This window comes from Sapajus apella, unplaced genomic scaffold (genome assembly GCF_009761245.1).
Source record: "Sapajus apella isolate SASKATOON/1434 unplaced genomic scaffold, GSC_monkey_1.0 scaffold49, whole genome shotgun sequence".
Taxonomy (NCBI): Eukaryota; Metazoa; Chordata; class Mammalia; order Primates; family Cebidae; genus Sapajus; species Sapajus apella.
This window is the reverse complement of record NW_022436989.1, coordinates 14,847,327-14,867,792: the sequence shown is the minus strand read 5'-3', so window position 1 is coordinate 14,867,792 and position 20,466 is coordinate 14,847,327. Positions and strand designations below refer to the sequence as shown.

At 41.8% G+C, this 20,466-nt stretch overlaps 1 protein-coding gene across 3 annotated transcripts in view; it reads right to left on the bottom strand.

The window, feature by feature from the left end:
- Positions 1–1,254: 1,254 nt before the first annotated feature.
- SIPA1L2 (signal induced proliferation associated 1 like 2) overlaps positions 1,255–20,466 on the bottom strand; it is a 230,774-nt gene continuing 211,562 nt past the window's right edge. For 2 of the 3 annotated variants that reach the window (XM_032242333.1, XM_032242334.1), the window contains exons 18-22: positions 16,790–16,921; positions 6,811–6,864; positions 6,139–6,262; positions 5,094–5,175; positions 1,255–2,035 (exon numbers count right to left, since the gene is read on the bottom strand). In XM_032242333.1, the coding sequence (XP_032098224.1) occupies positions 1,889–2,035; positions 5,094–5,175; positions 6,139–6,262; positions 6,811–6,864; positions 16,790–16,921 (539 nt within the window). In that variant the 3' untranslated portion in view covers positions 1,255–1,888. The remainder of the gene's footprint in view (positions 2,036–5,093; positions 5,176–6,138; positions 6,263–6,810; positions 6,865–16,789; positions 16,922–20,466) is intronic. The other variant, XM_032242335.1, reaches the window with a different exon arrangement.

Genomic DNA, 20,466 nt, shown 5'->3' with positions numbered 1-20,466 from the left:
ACGCTTTCTGTCCTTCGAAGGTTGAGAGCAATGGACCTTACGGTGTTTCCCTTCACATATATTTTGTGTCTTCTGTCTTACACTGGATTCAAATTTACCTTTTACCTCTTCCTGATAATTTTTCAAACACTGATTTTTTTTTTTTTTTTTTTTTGAGAGGGAGTTTGGCTCTTGTTGCCAGGCTGGAGTGCCATGGCGCAATCTTAGCTTACCACAATCTCCACCTCCCAGGTTCACGCGATTCTCTTGCCTCAGCCTCCTGAGTAGCTGGGATTACAGGCATGTGCCACCACACGCAGCTAATTTTGTATTTTTAGTAGAGATGGGGTTTCTCCATGTTGGTCAGGCTGGTCTTGAGCTCCTGACCTCAGATGATTTGCCTGCCTTGGCCTCCCAAAGTTCTAGCAACACCTAATTGTTAAATAAAATGCCTTTTTTTCTTTTAAAGGCAATCTTGGGTAAATTACTTCACTTGAGCCACAGTTCATGTGGTTGTAAATGGGGACCCCACTTCTCACCTATGAAAGATGCTGTCGAGATTAAATGAGATGGATGAAAAGTTCAGAGAATAGTGTCTGGCACATAGCAGCTACTAATAACTAGTTACTCTTTCCTGAAATCAGTCTGGGATTCTATACAGAATTAGGCAGCTAAACAGTATTTAATACAAATCAAGGTCCTAAATGACCTGAAATAAATTCACATACAGTCAGGTTGTTCATATGTCAGATCATAAAAAATCTACAGTCACCTGACAACACCATTTCTTATGTGGGCTTCTTTTAAACATTTATTAAAAAAGCAAAATGTATGTTCATCTCAAATATAACAGTTAAAAATGGTAAAGCAATACAAACAACGTGTTACTAGCAGCATCCAGTTGTTAGAATCTCCTCACCCTGCTTCTCGGTCTCATCTGTGCAAGGCCGGTCTCTTCTGAGCCTGCAGCTACCTCTGTCCCTCACTGTAGTACAGGCCAAACCCAATTTTATAAAATTAACAATTTAAGGTTAAATAAGCTTAAATAAGGGTGTTAAATACAAGACACTTCATCAAAGCTTCTGTACAAAGATAAACAAATCTGGCATTGTACCAGTGGTTCCGCTGGCTCACGGCACACAGGGAAGTTCTAGTGAGTAAGCAGATTCATTCTTTTTTTTCCAGCAGAACAACTATACAAACGTGAACTAAGATTTTAAGTGACTACTGACAACTCGGTGAGCCATTTACAAGGCATATGTATCTTTTTTTTTAAAATCAGAACACTGTTAATATTCAGGCACCATTTGTTCCTGCAAATAAATAAGTCTCTAAGGTAACTGCATTTGAACTAGTGTTAAACACATCAGTGCTTTTTTTTTTTTAATCCCCCCACAAAGCTTTTCCAACTATTTACTATGCCTCCTTTCTTATTGCTATGGTAATGTGGCTGTGGAAATAAAACTACTGTACATCCAAAAAAATAGAGCACCTTTAACATTAAAGTATATGTCTGATTATTTGTTTTCATGTTTATTTTACAATACTAAAGCCCAAACTATGGTAAATTGCTTTACGTCTCTACCAGGTCACCTGATATATAGGAAATAAAACCAAGCCAGAGCATTGTTTTAGCAGAGTCTAAAAGAAAAAGGTCTCAACTATCGCCAGGATTTACATTCATCTTCACACCAGGAGTTACATTCATTCATCTTCACATCGGTACTGCTCTCTGCTGTGGTTACCGAGAAAGAGTCGAGACTCCCTATCCTGCTGTGGTGAATGGTGCTACACAGAATGGAACAGCAAAGACATCTACGATTGGCTGAAAGCACACATAAAAACCACGTTTGTGACTTCAAAGGACAAGAGGCATTTCCCAACAGTCCCTTGATGAGGTGCGGACTGGCTAAGATTTCTTGTCGATGGTGTTGAAAAACCATTCTGTGAATTTCCGCAGCTGAGCGGTCGCGGTCTGGGACTCCTCCTGCAGCCTCATGTTGTCCTGTCTCAGGTGCTGCACTTCTGCCTGGAGAACGGCCTTGTCTTGTTTTTCCTGGTCAGAGTAGAAACAAACTGAGTCATGGTGACTGACAGATATGGTCATTCTTCCTAAGCTGGGCTATAAGAATCTTTTATTCTTATTTTTACTTATTTACTTTTTGAGGGGAGAAAGGGTGGCTCTGTTCAGTAAGAGGACTTGCCTGATCCTGCTGTTGACAAAGGGATGGGAATGAACAACTCCACATACCCTGTTCTTTCATCCCACTCTGCTCCCAAGGGGTACTAAGATGGAAGGGGTTAATCATAGTTTATATTACCCTCCATCCAAAAATGGGAGACAGTGAGGTTAAAGGTAATACCCTTTGACAAATGCACAGAGCTTTCTAAGTAAAAAACTGGTATCAGCATAGCTGTTACATATGTTTATAATAAAATATGTACTTAGGTCTTTCATTCCATCTTAAACTTTCCTGTTATACTATATTTCCATAATGACCCTTAAAGTCTGCCATTAAAAACTATGTAAAAATAATCAAGATTTTCAGAAGAATCACATCTGGAGTTTCCAACATAGAGCAGTAAAAAACATACAGCACCAGTTTCAGGCCCCACCTGCTGAAAAGGATGCCTTCCCCCAACTGGATAGAGGGGTCATCGTCAGATTGTAACAATCGGTACTTTTGTAATGGAATCTAACTCAACCGCTAATGTCACCAGATGCCACCTGCCAGCACTGAGCAGGAGCACTGAGAGTGAGGTGAGTGGACGCCCCCACCCTCGGTGGCGTGTCCGCTCCTGCCCTCAAGACTTCCTTGTTTCCTGATCCCTTCTGAGGCCCTCCCCAATACCACCTGCTTGGCCACTGACCTGAAAGACCCTGGTCCCCAGAGGAGGCCTGAATCAGAGCTGGCGACTCACTTCGCTGTAAAGAGCACCTGCAGTCCACCCTGGATACTGACACTCCCTGGACACTCCTCACCACGACTCTCTTTCCCAAGAGTCTGAGTCCCACAGCTCAGAACATCTCTGCAGCAACTTGGCTGCCCACCTCTCCACATCCCTGCAAACCTTTTATTGTGACCCATGGAACCTGGATTCTGCCATGAAGACCTTGTGCACGCTCAGTCTCTCCTCCTGACATCCCTCCCTCTCCATGCTCTAAGTGAATCCTGGCTCCTTCCTGTGGACACTGTCCCCAGCAGCTCACTACAGGGGTCGGGCAGGCAGACAGCCCATTCTCCATTGCTCAGGCCAGATCGCTGCTCCTTCCTACAATTCCAGCTCCTCTGGAAAACGTGCCATTATGTCATGAGACCTGCTACTCGCCGCCGGCTACAATTATCTACTGTACCCCCAGTTGCAACCATCATTAAGGGAAGATTCTAGAACCTGATTTGCTCTTTTCTCCACACCCCACCCCATCATCTGTGTTGATGATTTCAAATCCACTGAGATGTTCCATCTAACACTCTGGCCATTCAGCCTCTCCGTCACTTTCTCTCAGTGACCTTCAAGTCCGGCCCTCCTCAACTCCCACTGTCATGCCCACACCCTATACCATGTTATTGTCAATGACTGCACATCTTTCTAAAAGTTTCAAGTTCCTACTTCTTGGTCACCACCTCCTGCTTTTAAAAATAAATTCTCCAGTATCTACTCCTCCAGCAATGACAGAACTCATCAATATTATCAATCTTACTCTTATTTACACTGCCCATCAACACCCCCGTCCCCAGCCATTCCCCAGCAGTGACATTATTTCTCTTCAGCTGGCTTGGACTCTAGGTCCTTGGATTTATTCATGCCCTGTATACATCCCAGGGTCCTTCTCTCTCTCTCTCTCTCTCTCTCCTCCTGATTTCCTGTCTAAACCTTAATATTGGCTAAATTCAAATCTCCAACGATTCTACACTTGCAGCTTGAGATAGGGTGACCAGCCACCCCAGCTTGCATGGGACTTTGCTGGTTTTAGTACGGAAAGTTCCATATCCTGGAAAATTTATCCATCCCGGGCAAACTGGGACAGCTGGTCACCCAAGCTGGGGAAAAAACACACAACCAGGAAAAGAGAAATCGCTTTAACTTATGCTCCAAATTCAAATGTGCTTTAGCTTTGTTTGGCAAGTCTCCTAAATATACCTGATGGTTTACATGCTGTGGTACACCTGTATCCTCTATCCACAAAGCTCTTATACTCCTTCCCACCACTCACTCTCAGCTCATAACTAGGAAAAAAAAGAAACAGAGAAATTTGCCAACATCTCTGTCTGGACTATGTGTATGTGAATGAACATATGCATATATGAACACATGCGCACACACACATACTCTGCTCCGCTCTGGTAACTGTGTGTGAGCTGACCCTATTCCTATCCGAGCCCAGCTCCCTCATTGTGACTAGATCAGAACTCCACCCACTTGCTCGTCACCCTCATCATGATTTCCCTCCCAACTGAATCCTTTCCTCAGCTTCTCACCAGCTACGATTTCTCCCTCCTTCAAAAGCCAAACCAAACCATCACAACAAAAACCTTTCTGTGACGCCCTCCCGCTCGCTACTGCACCCCATTCTGTTTCCCTGGACAGCCAAGTGGCTCTCTGGAACAGGGCTGATGGAACAGAGCTCGGCAAGTATTTACGGGATACAGGATTTAATTTCTTTTGAGGACGGACCATGCGCAGGTTGATGTGTGGAGCAGAAATTTTGAGTACTGTGAAGCTGTCTCAGGCAGAGGACAGGACTCAGAGAGACCAGGCTTCCTGGCAACAATGGACTCCTCTGAGGTCCTTATACAGAGTTGGTGCAACTGATAACTCACTGAATTAAAAAATGCTGGCCCACCATGCTTCTACTTCACAGTGAAGATTGGCCACACCACAGGCTCATCCTTGTTTACTCATATCCGTCAAGATCCCTGCACCCCGCAAAATAAAATACATCAGCTGCAGGTCCGCGGATGGAGTGAGAATTCAGGAGCATCTGTTTCTACTTATTATTGGTTTGTGTAGGGCAGTTTCCTTTCCTGAGTTTCTTCAATTTATTTGTAGTCATTACAAAAGGTTGATTTTGTAGGAGAAAGAGTTCTGATTATGCTCATCCAATAGATTACCTTACGAAGGTCGGTCTGGAGTTGTCGAAGAATTAATTCCAGCTGGTTAACTTTACCCGTCAGTGTTGATGGAGAACGCTCCCTAGCAAATAAGTATAGAATTAGAACTCAAGAGTCAATTCAGCATTTTTGTTAGTCAAGTTTACACTCAAAAAAATTATTTCATGAGCTTAGAGCCCAGCAAGCAGATATATTATATTATGTCAGACTGGGAAAGTGTCCATATTGCTGCTCTAGTGGAAAGCCCATTTTGGGACTTCGCTGATTTAAAAAGAGATTCAGAATCTCTATAGATATAAAGGTTGGTAGGAAAACAAAAGATACATTATTTAAATTAGTTTAGCCAATTGAGACAACAAGGTAGACCCAAATGAAGTCCTGGGAACCAAGTAGTCAATTTCCCCAATTTCCCTTTCCCAACGATGACAATATTATGCAGCTCATTACCACTGTGAACATGGAAGTTAACGAAGTTAATTCCAACTTTTATATTCAGTTCATACAGAAGTTAGAATTAAGAATGGATGACACAGGTAAAGAACACACATTTTATGGGGAATGAACATGTCATAAATATAGGGAAAAGAGTGGGGCGTTCCCAACATATTTCAATGGAGGGCATGAGGCCCGATCAAGGATCAAGTTCTGGGAGGAGCCATGCCCTGGGCTGGTCAGCATGTGCAGCTTGGCAGGTGGAAGGCCAATCAGCAAGTTATCCCTGCCTGGTGCTGTTGCAGTAATTTGGCAGCAGACGCTGACCTTGAGGCCCCTTCTTGACCTCTCTGACAGTGAGGCTAGTCATTGTGGGCACAGGGTCACAAGTCTTGGTAGGCACGGTGTGCCCATGGAGCAGAGTGGTCATGCAGCCAAGTGTGGTCTCCAACAGCAGGGCAGGGAGCCAAGTCCCTTCTTTGGATTCTTCAGGATTGGGAAAGGGCACAGTGGAATATGGTCGCCTGCCTGGCTCAAGGTTAGCCAGTTAGCCGAATCTTTGCTAATCATGCCTGGAACAGCAGGGGCAGGGGGTCCACAGGGGCTCACATACCCAGTTGTATCCATGAACTCTTTGCCACTGCCTGGATCTACACACAAGGGCAGTTCTTGGGCCCCTTCCAGGTCCTGCCCATGCTGCATATCTGTCAGGGTGCAGAAGGATGCCACCCTCTGGTCTGGGGAGGGGAGAAATACACACAGAAAGAAAGGTTAGTAATCACTGCAAGGCAATGTTTCTTTGTTGGAATGCAGTAGCTAAATAAAATCTTTCCCCCCCCCTTCAAATCAGTTACTGCCTTGTTTTGGAACAAAACGAAGAAAAATAAATTCAGGCAAGCTGCTGAGAAGGAGAAAGCATGGAGATTGGCTGTCCTGGGCTGGATAGCCTACGCACATCACAGCCATGGGGACAATTAGCAGACACGGGATTGCTAAAGCCAATTTGCTTTCTTCTTTCCACATCCCAAGGAATGCCAAAGCTGCTGGCTATGCATGAAATAATAGTTGGATAATGACTCGACTGACAGAACCAAGGAGAGGGACCTCTCTCTCAAGTTCTCCCCAAACCTGGAGAAGGTTCTTGAGACAGAACAGCCAGGGCACATGTCCCGCTGTGCACCCCCAACCCTCAGAGCGGGAATAACCATGCAGACGTGCAGACACATGAAATATACAGAAAAGGTCACAGGATATCAGGAGCCAACGAGCAGCCCCAGACAATCACCTAGATAGGACGTGTGGTGACAGAGCAGCCCCAGTTCTTCATCTGAGTCAAGACCTGAAATAAGATTTAGAATTTTCCTATGAACAGAAGTATCTCTCTGTACTTGAGAATCTCTGGGGCCCACACAAGGCTTTTCATAAAATGTGGTTTTGTGAAGTACAGGGTGTGGGTGTGTTTGATGGACCAGGGGAAACCCTTGAGAGCCAGTATCATGTAACGCCAGTGCGATGAGATAACACATTGCATGTTTGTTTTCACTGTTGGTTGGAAGCAGGGCTGTAGTGTACAACAAAGACACATGGTATGCCATATACACATGGATCTGACCATGAGCATACACCACAATTGTGGGCTTACTTAAATGACTCACTCCACAAATGCAAAGAGAGAGGTGTGAGAGAGACTAGCTAAGTAATCTCACTAGAAACTCTTAAAGGAAGATCTGAGGGGCACTGTATTTACAGCAGTAGTACTAATGATCCGTATGACTACAATGCCTTATCATAGCACAAGGACATTTCTATTTTTGGCACTAGGAACTTAACATTCAATGTTTTAAGAGGTAGGAAGGAAAGGGAATAGAATAGCCTTAAGAATGGGGGCCAGACTGGCCTGGCTCTGGGGGCTGAGCGCTGACCAAGAACAGTTTCAGAAATGCTGAATGGCATGCAGAAGAATATTCTGTTTTTGAACCACATGGAAGTGAGAACCAAGCAATCTATTCAGTGATCACCCCCCCGCCACCCAATTCCCTGGAGTCTCTCTGGTTTCTGAGCACATGTATGTATCTACAGTAGGAACTGAGATACATAGCAGATGTGTCAGTGCTATGGCAGTCCTTTTCCTGTGAACTGATTAATGCTGGAGAGACTGCACTTGGGTCTGTGTCAGGGGTGCTCTGTTCTTAATTTACCCCACTCTGCCTCCCTCTGGCTGCTGGAAGAGCCTCCTAATGAGACTACCTGCTTGTTTGCTTTATGGCAGGTCATACACTTCCAGTTAATTAAAAAGGATGGTGTCACTGAAGCTGCCAGGACACATGAAGGAAAGCCAAGGCTGTAGGCTGTGGTCATAGTGCCAAAGGCACCATCAGTGCCCTGACAGTAGCCTGGGCCCTCCTGAGTGCACCCAGCTACTGATCACACTGACAGTTCTCCATCCGCGTGACCCCCTTTGCTAACACACCTGCCCTAGGTAGGCAGACAACTTTCAACTAACCTTTCTGTAAAGCTCCATACATCAAATCTTTTGTAAGATGATAAACATTCTGTAACTATACATTCCTGAGAGAGAATCATATTACCAATTTGGTACTGCATAGTAGGCTTTTTGCCTAAAGTAATTTGCAATTTAATTAAGATCAACAGTATAACTGGGGCCCTGCCAACTTCTACATATGATGTGATGTGCACAGCAGAGCTGGGGGCAGAATCCTGGCTGGGCTTGAGCTGCTCTAGGGGACGGTGGGGAGGCCTGGGCTGCAGTGGTGTCCAACATAACCAACCCTCTGTTCTGTAAAGGGCCCAGAATATGGGAACACATCACATTTGAAAAAATCATTAGGAGATATATTTTTTATTCCATGGTGACTTTACTGACCAGAAAAGAAATGGAAAAGAAAAGGGATAAGGAATTTGTCTAACTGTATAAGAGTTTCATTGGCTCACCCTCATTTTATGCAAGCCAGTAATAATTCAGTTACCTTTCTATCTTTCTTAATATATTTGGGTCTGATGGTCAAGTCTAAATACATGGATGAACATGCCTCAGCTTCCTTCATCTGTTTTTACCTTAATTGATAAAACACCCACATATTTAACACAAATCAGAATTTGCTACCAGCAGTCATTCAGACATTCCCTGGGGAGAAACAAGGTCCTACTGGTCAGGACGCAAGAAGCCAAAAGGAGAGTTTTGCTAGCAATGTAATTTCACAAACAGGATTTCACTTTGGATTGGAAAAGCTTGGGCGGCTGAAATACAAACAGAATCCTGCTACTTGATTAAGTATAGACGCGAACCTACTTTATAAAATAGCTAATATTAGAGACAGTTTCCAGTGGAAGCTTTATGCCCCTACAGCTTATTTCTGTGATGATAAATATTCAATAATCAAGTGATTACTGAGATAGAACCAAAAGGCACAAACAAAACAATCAGAAAAGACAGGCACAAGAGCAGGAACTTCATGTGCCGTTGGTACAGAGCCAATCACCCGCATTCCACATGTGTAGACTCTTCTGTTTTCTTTCCTGTTCTTTCCAGTGCAAGCAGATCTGGCTAAGGTGGAACACTGGGTATGGCTGACACCCAAAACAATCCATCCTTTAAAATAATCTTTTAAAAAACCTTGTTATTTTTAGTACATTTAGCACTAAACAGGAAGATGAAAAGTCAACAGGCTATTCCATATCCTCGAGCTGAGATGGCAAAACAGATGACCGCAAGTCACTCCCATGACCCTGTCTAGGGTGCCTACAGCACCTATAACATAAGGCCAAGGCTGGATCCGTGGGGGTGAATGGCCTGATCAATGCGTCACGTCTGTCGAGGGTGAGAAATAGAACAATAGTACCTGCCGCAGATACATTTCAAATGGGACATTCAAGTACCAGGCTAGATTAAACCTATTTCCACAATGCTGTTCTACTATGTCTTTGTTAGAACTGCAAATTAAAGACAAAGCAGGGCTTTGTAGCTACATGTAGAAAATTAAAAGTTTTGATTCTGACACCTATGCTTATTGCACTGCAGAAAACAGACTTAACTGGCCACTAGGAAAGGGAAAAAAAAAAGCTGCACTGTACTGTCTTCCACCTAAAATTCTCTGGTTTAGGCCTTTGGAAGCTTATCCATGCATGTAGAAAGATAACGGTCTAGTATCTGCCTATGAGTAATTAACAAGAAAAAGTCCTGAAATTATTCTTTAAGAAACAACTATTGCATCGGCCTGAAACAATTTTAATTTACTTGTGAGATAATTTAAATGGATTTACTATTCCAAATTTGACTTTGTATTTTTCATCCATGTAGTAGTCATTTTTCTTTCCATTTTTTTCCACTAATTATGTTACCATTAATTCACATTTTGTTTATACTTGTTCTCTCTCTCTCTCTCTCTCTCATACACACAGTGGTCAAATATCAATAATTATAACAACTTTATCAACTTTAAGCTGAAGCTTCATAACAGAAAAAGTTCTCATCATAAAAAATGATGCTTATTATGCTCTGTTTAAGAAACCAAAGGCCTATAGAACACAACAAATTAAAGATACAGACTTAGAATTTTTGGAAAATATGCTTTGTGGAGCATTTCATTGCCACAGTGGTGCCTGGCATGTGAATTGTTAACTCTGCATGTGTCTTTCACATTCATATTTGTGCAGGAGCACACACACATACATGCACCCCAACAGCTATAGGAAGATGGCGATCTCCACCACCAACGGGGAAAGCATGGAAACCTAGGAGGGCAGGCCTTCGTGGGGCGGGGACATGGAATCCAGAGTCTAAGATCATTAGTTCGTCATTTTACCTTTGAAGCCTATGTTCACTGAAAACAACATTATCCATTCAACAAATGCTAAAAACATAGCAGCTGCCTCTTTCTGATACTCTGATGAATGAGAGCTACTCGAAATCCTAGAGCTTTTGAAGAGACTGCACTTCCCTTCCCCAGCTTCAGTTTGACCCACAGCCAGGTTTTCTAGTTGGGTTTGTTCCCATTACCATGTTTAAGGGGGGATGAAAGCCATTCTATACATCATCAGGTACCCCCAAACTTGACATGATTCTGCATAACAAAGGGTATGATAAGCACTGCAGGGTGCCAAAACGATGATCTTATTGAACTAGATAGACCGTCAATTTTACTTAGGAATTCTGACATGTAAAAAGGATACATCTTGCCCTCCACCAAACAAAAGAACCACATACATTAAAACAAAGTCTAAAATGGGACTCACTCAGCTTTTCAAACTTGACCTTCACACCATGGGGGAGGCACAGGGAATCTAACTTACTTTTTGCCTTCTTAGACTATGAAGGACTTTTTTTTTTTTTTTTTTTTTTTTTAATAATAGCTGTTTGGGTAGAGATATGTTACTTGATCACTTATTAAAATAAAATTTTAATAATGCATAATATTTTCTATTGGAAGCTTTTAAATTCTTTTTATTAATTTTTTTTGTCAGCAAATTCTCAGGAATTAGATTTCTGGTCAAAAGGTGGGTACAGTTTTCTGGCACTAGTAACATATTAACATATTGCTTGAACAAAAAGATGGATCACTTTATAATCTTTATAATGATACCAGCTGTGAGTATTTTTCATAGCTTCCCAGAGCTACTGTATCATTTTTCATATTCAAAAAGTGCAAGCTGGTAGCTCATTATTCTTTAAATTTACATGTGTGGTTGAACAATTTTCACCTTATTTATTGTGCATTTGTCTTTTGTGAAATTTGTATTCATATGCCTTGATCATTTGTTTACTGTGGGTTTGGTGTTTTTTTTGCTGGGTAAGTTCCTTTATGTACTTTAGGTATCCTGGTTTTACCTAACACATTCTTTAGAAATCTTTTCCTAACATCCACTATTTCCTCTTTTAACATTCTCTTTCAGGTTCATAAAAGATCTAAATATTTAAATACCTTTATCTGACCATATTACGTTTTGTATGTTCTCTCACTGCTCCATAATTAAAGCATAATCTTGCTTCCAAAACGGTAATCTTACTCTGAGTTTTTCTAAAATTGACTTTTAAAATACCTAAATCCAAATGGACTACATAAATTCCTTTCCTACGTAACTCTTAAATTCAGATTTCTGTCTGAACTCTTAATTTTTCTTCAAAAATTGTTTTTTGTTTTTTTTTTTTTTTGAGATGGAGTTTTGCTCTTGTTACTCAGGCTGGAGTGCAGTGGCGTGATCTCGGCTCACCACAACCTCCGCCTCCTGGGTTCAAGCAACTCTATTGCCTCAGCCTCCCGAGTACCTGGGACTACAGGCTTGCGCCACCATGCCCAGCTAAATTTTTTTTTGTATTTTTAGTAGAGACAGGGTTTCACCATGTTGACCAGGATGGTCTCGATCTCTTGACCTCGTGATCCACCTGCCTCGGCCTCCCAATCTTCAAAAATTCTTAATCCTATTTTTGAATTATTATGCTGTTTAAATTATTATTAAGTTATAATAGAACTTTTGGTTGAATATCGTTTACCTATTTTCCAAATGGTGGCGAATTTAGTTCTTTAACTATTTTTCTTGAAACTGCATGAACTCTACAAGTTAATTCAGGGAAAACTGTCATCTTTACTATGAAGCTTTCTATCCATTTCTAGTCTTACATATTAAGACTTTTCGATATTAAAGTGTTCCTTGGCATTCTCTCATAATTCTGATGATGGTTTACTTCTCAAAGAACATGTTCATTCAATCTTACTGATGTATCTAAGGTGTCTTGTGACTATTACAGTGAAGAGCTGTCTGCAAAGACAGCTGCCAACAACTCCTCCCTCCCTGTATGCACCTGCCACTCCTGCCATCAAGAGGTAGATTCTATCTCCCACCTCTGGAATACTGGCCTTGTGAACTGCTTTGACCTAAATAGAAGGTGGTGAATATAATGTTCTGGGAAATCCAAAACCAGGCCTTAAGACATCACAGGCCTTCTGCTTTTGCTTTTCTAATTCCTTAAGTCCCATATGAATAAATACAACAACTCTGCTGAAGGCAGGGGTCTCACTAGGCCTCAGCCATTCCAAACAGACAGGTGAGTGAAGTCTCCTTAATGCTCCAGGTCCAGTTGAGCTCCAGCTGCACACAGCTGCTTGAGTGACCCCGGCTAGGAACATATGGAACAGAAGAACCACCCAGCTGAGACTAGTCAACCCAGAGAATCATGAGAAATAATAAACTATTGTTGTTTTTAGCCATAATTTTGGGGGTGGTTTGTTATACAGCAGTAGATACTAAAAAATTTAACAACACTTCAAAATGATGCTTATAAAAATAAATTTCAAAATAACCTAATTACCTAGTTTATAATCTCTAATTAAACTTCATTTTGATTTTTCATATTTTCTATGTAAAAAATCCTATGTAAAATTTTTTTTATCTCCAACATTGATTACCTTTTTCATTGCATTCCTTATTTAAATGTCACGGATTCCAGTACAAAAATTAAAGGGCACAGTCTCAAAAAGTATACTTATTTAGTTTCTGGACATAAGTAATCTGCTTATAAACATTTTTCTATTAAGTACTATGTAACCATTTGGAATAAAGTAGATATTAGCCTTTGGGGGCATCTCTCAAATTTTAAGTTTTAGAAAAAATAGGTTCTAATTCTATTAGATATACTTTTTGGGGCAAATTGATATAGCTTTTAATTACTTCACCTACTATAACTTTTTAATAAAAGTTTTTCTTTTATTAAACTAAGCTCTTGCCAATAACAATGCATAATCTTTTCAATTTACCACTGAATTTCATCTAAGCTTTCTTATACTAATATAAAGACTGATATTGTCTTATAATTATCTTTCATGTGTATCAGGAAAGAATCCTATCATGCAAGAAGGCTACTTTTGAATTTATACACACACACACACACACACACACACACACACACACACACACACACGGGTATCATTACTCTTTGAAACTCTGAAAACGATTAACTGTAAACTTGGTGGTTTCAAGTAATATTTGGTGTTTGGGGATATTCTTGGGCGACTTTTTCAATGCCTTCCACACTTTGGCCTTTGTTTCTTTTGCTCCCTGCCATGTGTTCTTGCAAGAAATAATCTAAGTACCTTATCCACCAAATGTACTCCTATATAGCTGCTTGACATTCCTTAGTAATTAAAAAAATCTGTATGTCTCTTTCTTTAAATGTCACCCAGAGAACATACTAATTAGAAAATATACAGGACTGAGATCCACGTGGGGCCAGAAGCTGGGGGTTAGGACTGTGTACTTGTTTTTTTGTGCAGAAGGAACCAGCCAAGTAGGCTGACAAGATGTGCAAAACATTAAGTGATCAAGTGCATCATCTTATATCATTAAAGACAGAAAAGTAATTTTCTGGGTAAATACAAAGGCCCACAACTGGATCAGCTAAGGTGGGCAGGTTGTGTGTGTAAGTGAACTAAGGAGAGTGTTCTGAGCTTGCATCTCTAGACTGTCCTTTGACAGGTTTCCTTCAGCCTCTACAGCTGATTACTAATGCTGTACAGTTAGATATTTAGATTTACAGAAAACCAAGTTCTTGAGTAAGGACAGGGTCTCATCTTGACCAGATTTTATGGTTCAGGCTGGCCTGGTTTGCATTATGGTGGGGAGTGCAAGACTCCCATAATCCAAGCCAGGGAGAGGTAATAACATTCCTATCCTAGAGGTAATAACGAGTCACTGCAGTTGGTCTGGGGCTGAGGAGTAAGGCAGAACCCATTGTCCTCTTCAGGGAGACGGCACAGTTCTATAGTTCATTTCAGTCCCACTGTCTTTTTCTCATGTTAATTTAACCTCCTTTCTAATTTGGTTCATTCATACTTTTTATATTTTGGATCAAATCTGCTATTGGTTTATCAACATTCAAAGAAAAACAGCTTGTTAGTTTTATTTATAAATTGCAGTGAAATTTCATTTGCCAGTTTTTTTTTTTTTTTTTTTTTTTTTTACAACTTATTTCATTCCTTTGCTTTCCTTGTGTGTTTTTCTTTCACAGTTTTTGTGGATTCTTTTTGAAGTACAGTTAAATTAGTTAATTTCCCCTTTTTTTCACTGAAATACATGTTTGGGAAATATATTTTTCTTTAAAACTACACTTTCTCTGGGTGTAGTCCAGACTTAGGTAGCATCTTTTTCATAATCCTAAAAAAAATTGCTCATCATATTAATTCTTCCCAGAAGAATTATTATTAGAGTAACATTTAAAACTTTCTAAATCGTCAGTTTTTTTTTGTTTTGCTTCTGTTTTTCTTACTTAATTCTATTACCACTGACTTATGGTCAGCAATGTGGTGTGGAAACATGCCTCCCTTTTGGAGGCAGTGTACTGAGTCCTTGTGCACAGAATACCTGGCTCTCACCCACAACCATACCATTTATCATGGTCCTTGCACTAACAGAGTTTAAACATACTTAAGTAGTCATGATTTGACAGCTTAATTTGGTGGCTCTGCTCTCTTCTGAAGTGGTACAGTAAAATCTAAATTCTTAAACTCATAACCAAAGTCAACTTTAACCCTTAAATGAAGGTGAACATACTGAAATGTGTAGCATAAATGAGGTAGATCAATGTGGGAGAAACAAGTCTGCCAGGGATCAATTACACTATTGGATTTTATAGTGATCATGGGATCTCAATCCAATAGGCAGGTAAATTCCATTTTCCAAGCCTGTTTTCAGATGAACTGACTGAAGTATGGGCATAGCATTATTCCAGACTAGTCTAAGGCAATACGCATTTTGAACTGCCTTTGTTAGTTCCTAACAATGATATAAACAAGCACATGGACATGTTTTGGATCATCTTTTCTTTATAATGTTTACTCTACCTCAGAAATGGCCTTGAGAACAGGTACAGAAAAAGTCACAAGGAGGGCAACTGGGTTATCTACCTCAAGACATTTCTCTTTAAAGCTCCAAGGAGATTGATCACACTTGTCACCACCATGCAACTCACGAGACAGTGGAACAGGTCACTGGGATGCTACCCGAGGCAACACTGATATGAGAGAATCTGATTAGCCAAAGGGGGTGTACATTCTCAACTGAATTTTCATGACATGCCACCCCATGGAGTAGCATCAAAAAGTAAACACAGCATTAACTCCTTCCACATTATCTTATCTATCAATGTTAAAGGTCAGATAACCAAAGTCGTCTCCTTTGGCAAACAGAATACTATGTTATTTTCTGTTTAATTTAGGCATTCATGTACCTGAGGGCAGTAGCTAGGGAGAATTTCCACATCATAAATTCTCCCCTCTGGGCCAACTACCACCTATATTCTTACTTCAACTTAGAAATATTTGCTGACAACAAAACCACAGAACTAGAGGTTTAGGACTAGATGATGCCTTCTTTACAGGTTCTTTGGTTCTTCATCTTATAGATGAGAAGACTGAAGACCAAATTAATTCAACACATGTCCCAAAGAATTACTATTTAACATTCACCGAGTTAAACAGTCATAAAAGTCTAGCTCAGGAACGCTAACAGGCAAAAAGTCATAAAAGTCACGATCCCAAGGGCCATGGGTTTACGTGGTATCACCATGAGGTCTGGAGGATGCAGGTGAAGCAAGCATCTTCCTTGTTTTGTCTACCTTCCTCTGCGAGCTGGACAAAGGTGTTCCTAAAGGAGGTAGCCTCAACATTATAATGTTCACAACACCAAAAATGACAGAAGACAGTGTGGCAGCTGGATGGCCCCTGGAGCCTGGCTAGCCCACCTACCCTCACCAACACACATTTTTAGAGGAAGAGGCCGAGGCCCTGACAGAGACACTTGCATGGGTCAAGCCGATCACACCGGAGTCTGTGTTTACACCAAGTGACCAGACTCCTCAGCCTGTGCTCGTCCTGCTAAGCCCAGCAGCTCCCGCCTCCTAAATGTCTCCCCGACAACATACCCTGTGAGGAAAGACACAGGTGCCCCCTATACAATCACCTCTACTTTTCAGATAAGAAAACAGAAGTCCCACCCAGTTGGTGCCTGGACTAGAATTCAGGTTTTGGGATTTCTTGCCTAGTGCTCCTTTTACTAAATGACATGGTCTCCCTTAGGAAATGTTCCTAGTCATAGCCCAAGTCTGCCCTTGCTTGTTTTCGTCATTCAACAGGGCAAGGCATTCAAAACTCTGACCAGACGATGCAGGACAGACATGTTCCCCTAAGATGCCGCACAGGCCCTGCAAGATCCCACTCTGGGGTAAGGGGTGAGGCCAGTGGCTGGTGAGTCTTTACCTTCAAATGCTCGTGCAGCATCCACGAGGTGGGTCCAATCTAACCCTGTGGCTGTGTCCGGGAGGGGCATCAGGCCAGGATCTGCGCACTTGGACTTATCTGATAAGGACCCATCGGAGAACCAGAACTCATCTAAACAGAAATAAAACCAGAGAGTCAGTCAGTCAGGCACAGCCTGGGCACCACTGCCCCTCCCAGAGTCAGTCAGTCAGTCAGAACATGGGCACCACTGTCCCTCCCAGAGTCAGGCAGTCAGAATATGGGCACCACTGCCCCCTCCAAGTCAGTCAATCAGTCAGTCAGTCAGTCGAGCACAAGCAATTCTGTCCCCTCCCAGAGTCTGTCAGTCAGCACAGGCACCACCATCCCGTCACAAAGTGGCCAAGAAAATGTTTCCTGGTCTTAATGGAAAAAGAAAACATGAAGCTGCAGTTGCCCAAAAGGCATACAGCAGGAAAAATGGAGGTCTGTAAAAGCAGCTGAGTCTGCACTAGTGAGACGCCAGCCAGCATGTAAGCACAAGGACTGCGGGGAGATTAGAATCACGCCTTTGTACACTATTATAATTTCACGGTTTTTCTTTCGGGAGTACTCAAAAGTACAGCTTTCTTTTGAGTACATCCAGGGCTGAGTACTGAAGGATAAATTCTCATTTTCTTCAGGGGAGTCTTTACTCTTTTTAAAAGTGTTGCAGCGTTTACGTTGCTGTAAGAAGTATTGGAGCAATCTCTATTCTGATTTAAAAAGCTTACTGAGGAACACATCTAAGCTGAGCACCACAAGCTTGCGATGCTTCAAATTATAAAAACGTAATAACACTTTGTTTTTATTAATAGAGGAGTTTGAGGATGCTATTTTATACATGAAGCACAAACATAGTGGTTGGACTACTTTTCTGACTTAGTAAGATGGTTTATCAATGGCTAAACCAGAAACCACTCACCCGTCCTGTATTCAATGTTGGGTAGCTTTCCTTTGGCTATGAATGGACTTTCTCCCTTTCTTTTTCTCCGTAAACTCTCATCAAGGTACTTTAAGTGTTGATGTCATTAATAATACCAGTTGTTAAGAACTTATTATGCATCTGAGGACAAGCTCTAAAAAGGCTTCAACTGGACTTTCTTTAATGTGCCTTTTCTGAACCTGCCCAGGATACTGCATGCAGCTGCATGTGAACACATCTGACTAATTAGACCAATCAAAATAATGACCACCTGGCTGTCTGAGCCTGCAATTATGTCAACTAAGGGGCATAATTAACCAAATGCACCTGTAATTTTTATTCCCACATCCTTTTAGGTAGGTGTGAAATACTGGCATCTGGACTAAGACAGATAGGTTAGTAAATTTGGCCTTGAAGGAGATCAACAGACTTTTGAGACTCTTGACAAATGCAGCTCTTAGCGGATCTCTAACAGTTACAGGTACACCAATTTTCCATGCTATCTACCACCTTTAGAAGTTGGGGTAATATTCCACCTAATTGTTCCCTGCCTCTATTCTGAAGGGAACCTAGTAATGAACGTATCGTCCACATTGTTTCAACAACCCCCTTCACCATGTGCTCTTCTTTGAAACAACACTGGTTTTTCCTTGTTCTGTGTGTGATATGCTTGTCCTTGCCAAGAGGTTAACCAGCAGAGGCGGGAGGCAGCAAACAGGAGTGGGAGGTGGGAGGGAGGGCACCCAGCACTCACTGTTTCCCAGGAGCATCCTTGTCCCTGCTGAGCAAAGGCTGGGTTGACCTGGCTGTCAGGTCCGTCTCAGTGGCTTAGGATTCAACCCTCAAGCAGAAAGGTAAAGAGGCCCAGGGATCTTCCTTTACTTAAAAAACCACTTCCTTCTCTCTCTCCAACTCATATGCTGCTTGCTCAAGGCAGGTTTTTTGCACCGAGTGTAAAGAAATTATATTTGGAGGCAGCAATTACTTTTGTCACTGATTTCCACATGGCTGAGCTCTTTGGGAAACGGTGCAAGAGCAGCATAGCTCTGTGAGGGCTGCGGAGGTCAGGCAGGCTGGAATCTGGGCCCACTGCAGCCCTGTCCTCACTCCTTCCCTCATCAGAGCGGAAGCATCAGGGAGCAGAATGGAATTTTATTCAGATATATGAACATTTCTACAGAAAGTACATTTTGTTAATCATGTTTTACTAAGAAATGACAACTTGTGAATATTCTTTGTGTTTATGAAGAAACAATCCTTCACTCCAACTTCTGGCATTCTTGAAGGCTAAAATCAAACCTAACGCACATTCTAAGTGCTATCTACATTTTTCCCCTAAGACCACTACACAAGATCCTTACTTGGCGACAACAGGAGACGGGAAAAGAGAAAAATACAGCAGACAAGAGGGGTAAAATGGATGGAGAACAGATGGGACGCTGGCCAGTCCCCTGACTCACAAGCTGGGATATGAATGTCCCTTGCTTCCCTCTCCCCTTGTCCCTGCTGCAACTGTGTGCTCAAAGAGCCATCTCTCCCAAATACTCAATACAGTGGTTCCCTGACAGTCTTGGGTTAAATAATTAAAAGCTTTGACAATTCCCAAGCACCTCTAAAGTTCCTGATATATGGCCATTCATAATTGTGCCAAGGCACAAACCTGAATCTTGGCGTCACAGAGTACATGAGTGAGTGGGCCCAGCTGTCCACAGAGCAGCCTGACCAACCAGCTCTGAGGATCTCTGCCTGCTGCCCCTACGCAACGCACACAGAGACCACACAGTAAGTGGCACTGATGGCTTTTGAATCTGAGATGGTCTCGGGGTGTACATTTCACAACCAAAAACAAGCCCAGGCAACCACTCACCACTTTTAATCTGTATAGCTGGTGAAGCAGGGGGAAGAAGCAAAGGACATTTGCTGGTGACATTTTTTTCTTTATTACAAAATATTGTCCCCTCTTCTCCAGTGGTGAATAGAACTTCTATCTGACACTGCAGAACTGGCAAAGAAGGTTAGCACAGATTAGACGTCTCCTTTTCTCTAGAGTTTATCTGGAGCACTGTCCACTCGGCAGTCTACCCACAATGTATTTGATAAGTGACTGCTGCCTGCCATGTGATGGGGGTATAACAGTGTGTATGAGAGGCAGGGCCCTGCTCTCATGAAGCTTTACATCAAAGACAAGTGATTAAGTCTTTTGCAGAAAACAAAACAGGGTGATGTGACTGTGAAGCTTGGTGGCATGTTTGGAGAGGCCTGCCCAAGGAGGGGACACTTGGCTGAGACTCAAATGACAAGCTTCTTAATGAAGAGCATAGTTTAGGAACAAAAACTGTGAAAAGATGTGAATTTAAATCTAAAATCCATCATTTTTCAATAAGCAGGAAGAGCCTTATGTTAATGGCAGTCTTGTTAGATGAAGAAAGACATCTATGTATCTCCATGAATAATCAACATGAAAAACATATACAGTTTCTTTTCCATTGAAAATTACTATTCTTTTTTTGTTTTTGTTTCTTCAAGACTCTGACTTGTTTTGGATGTTGTCCCCTCTAAATCTCACGTTGAAACCTAATTCCCAGTGTCGAAGGTAGGGTCTGGTGGAAGGTGTTGCAGTCATGGGTGGATCCCTCATGGCCTGGTGCTATCATCGTGATGGTGAGTGAGGTCTCATGAGATTGGTTGGATGTGACATCTCGCCTTTGACTCTGTCTTGCTCCCTCTCTTGCTT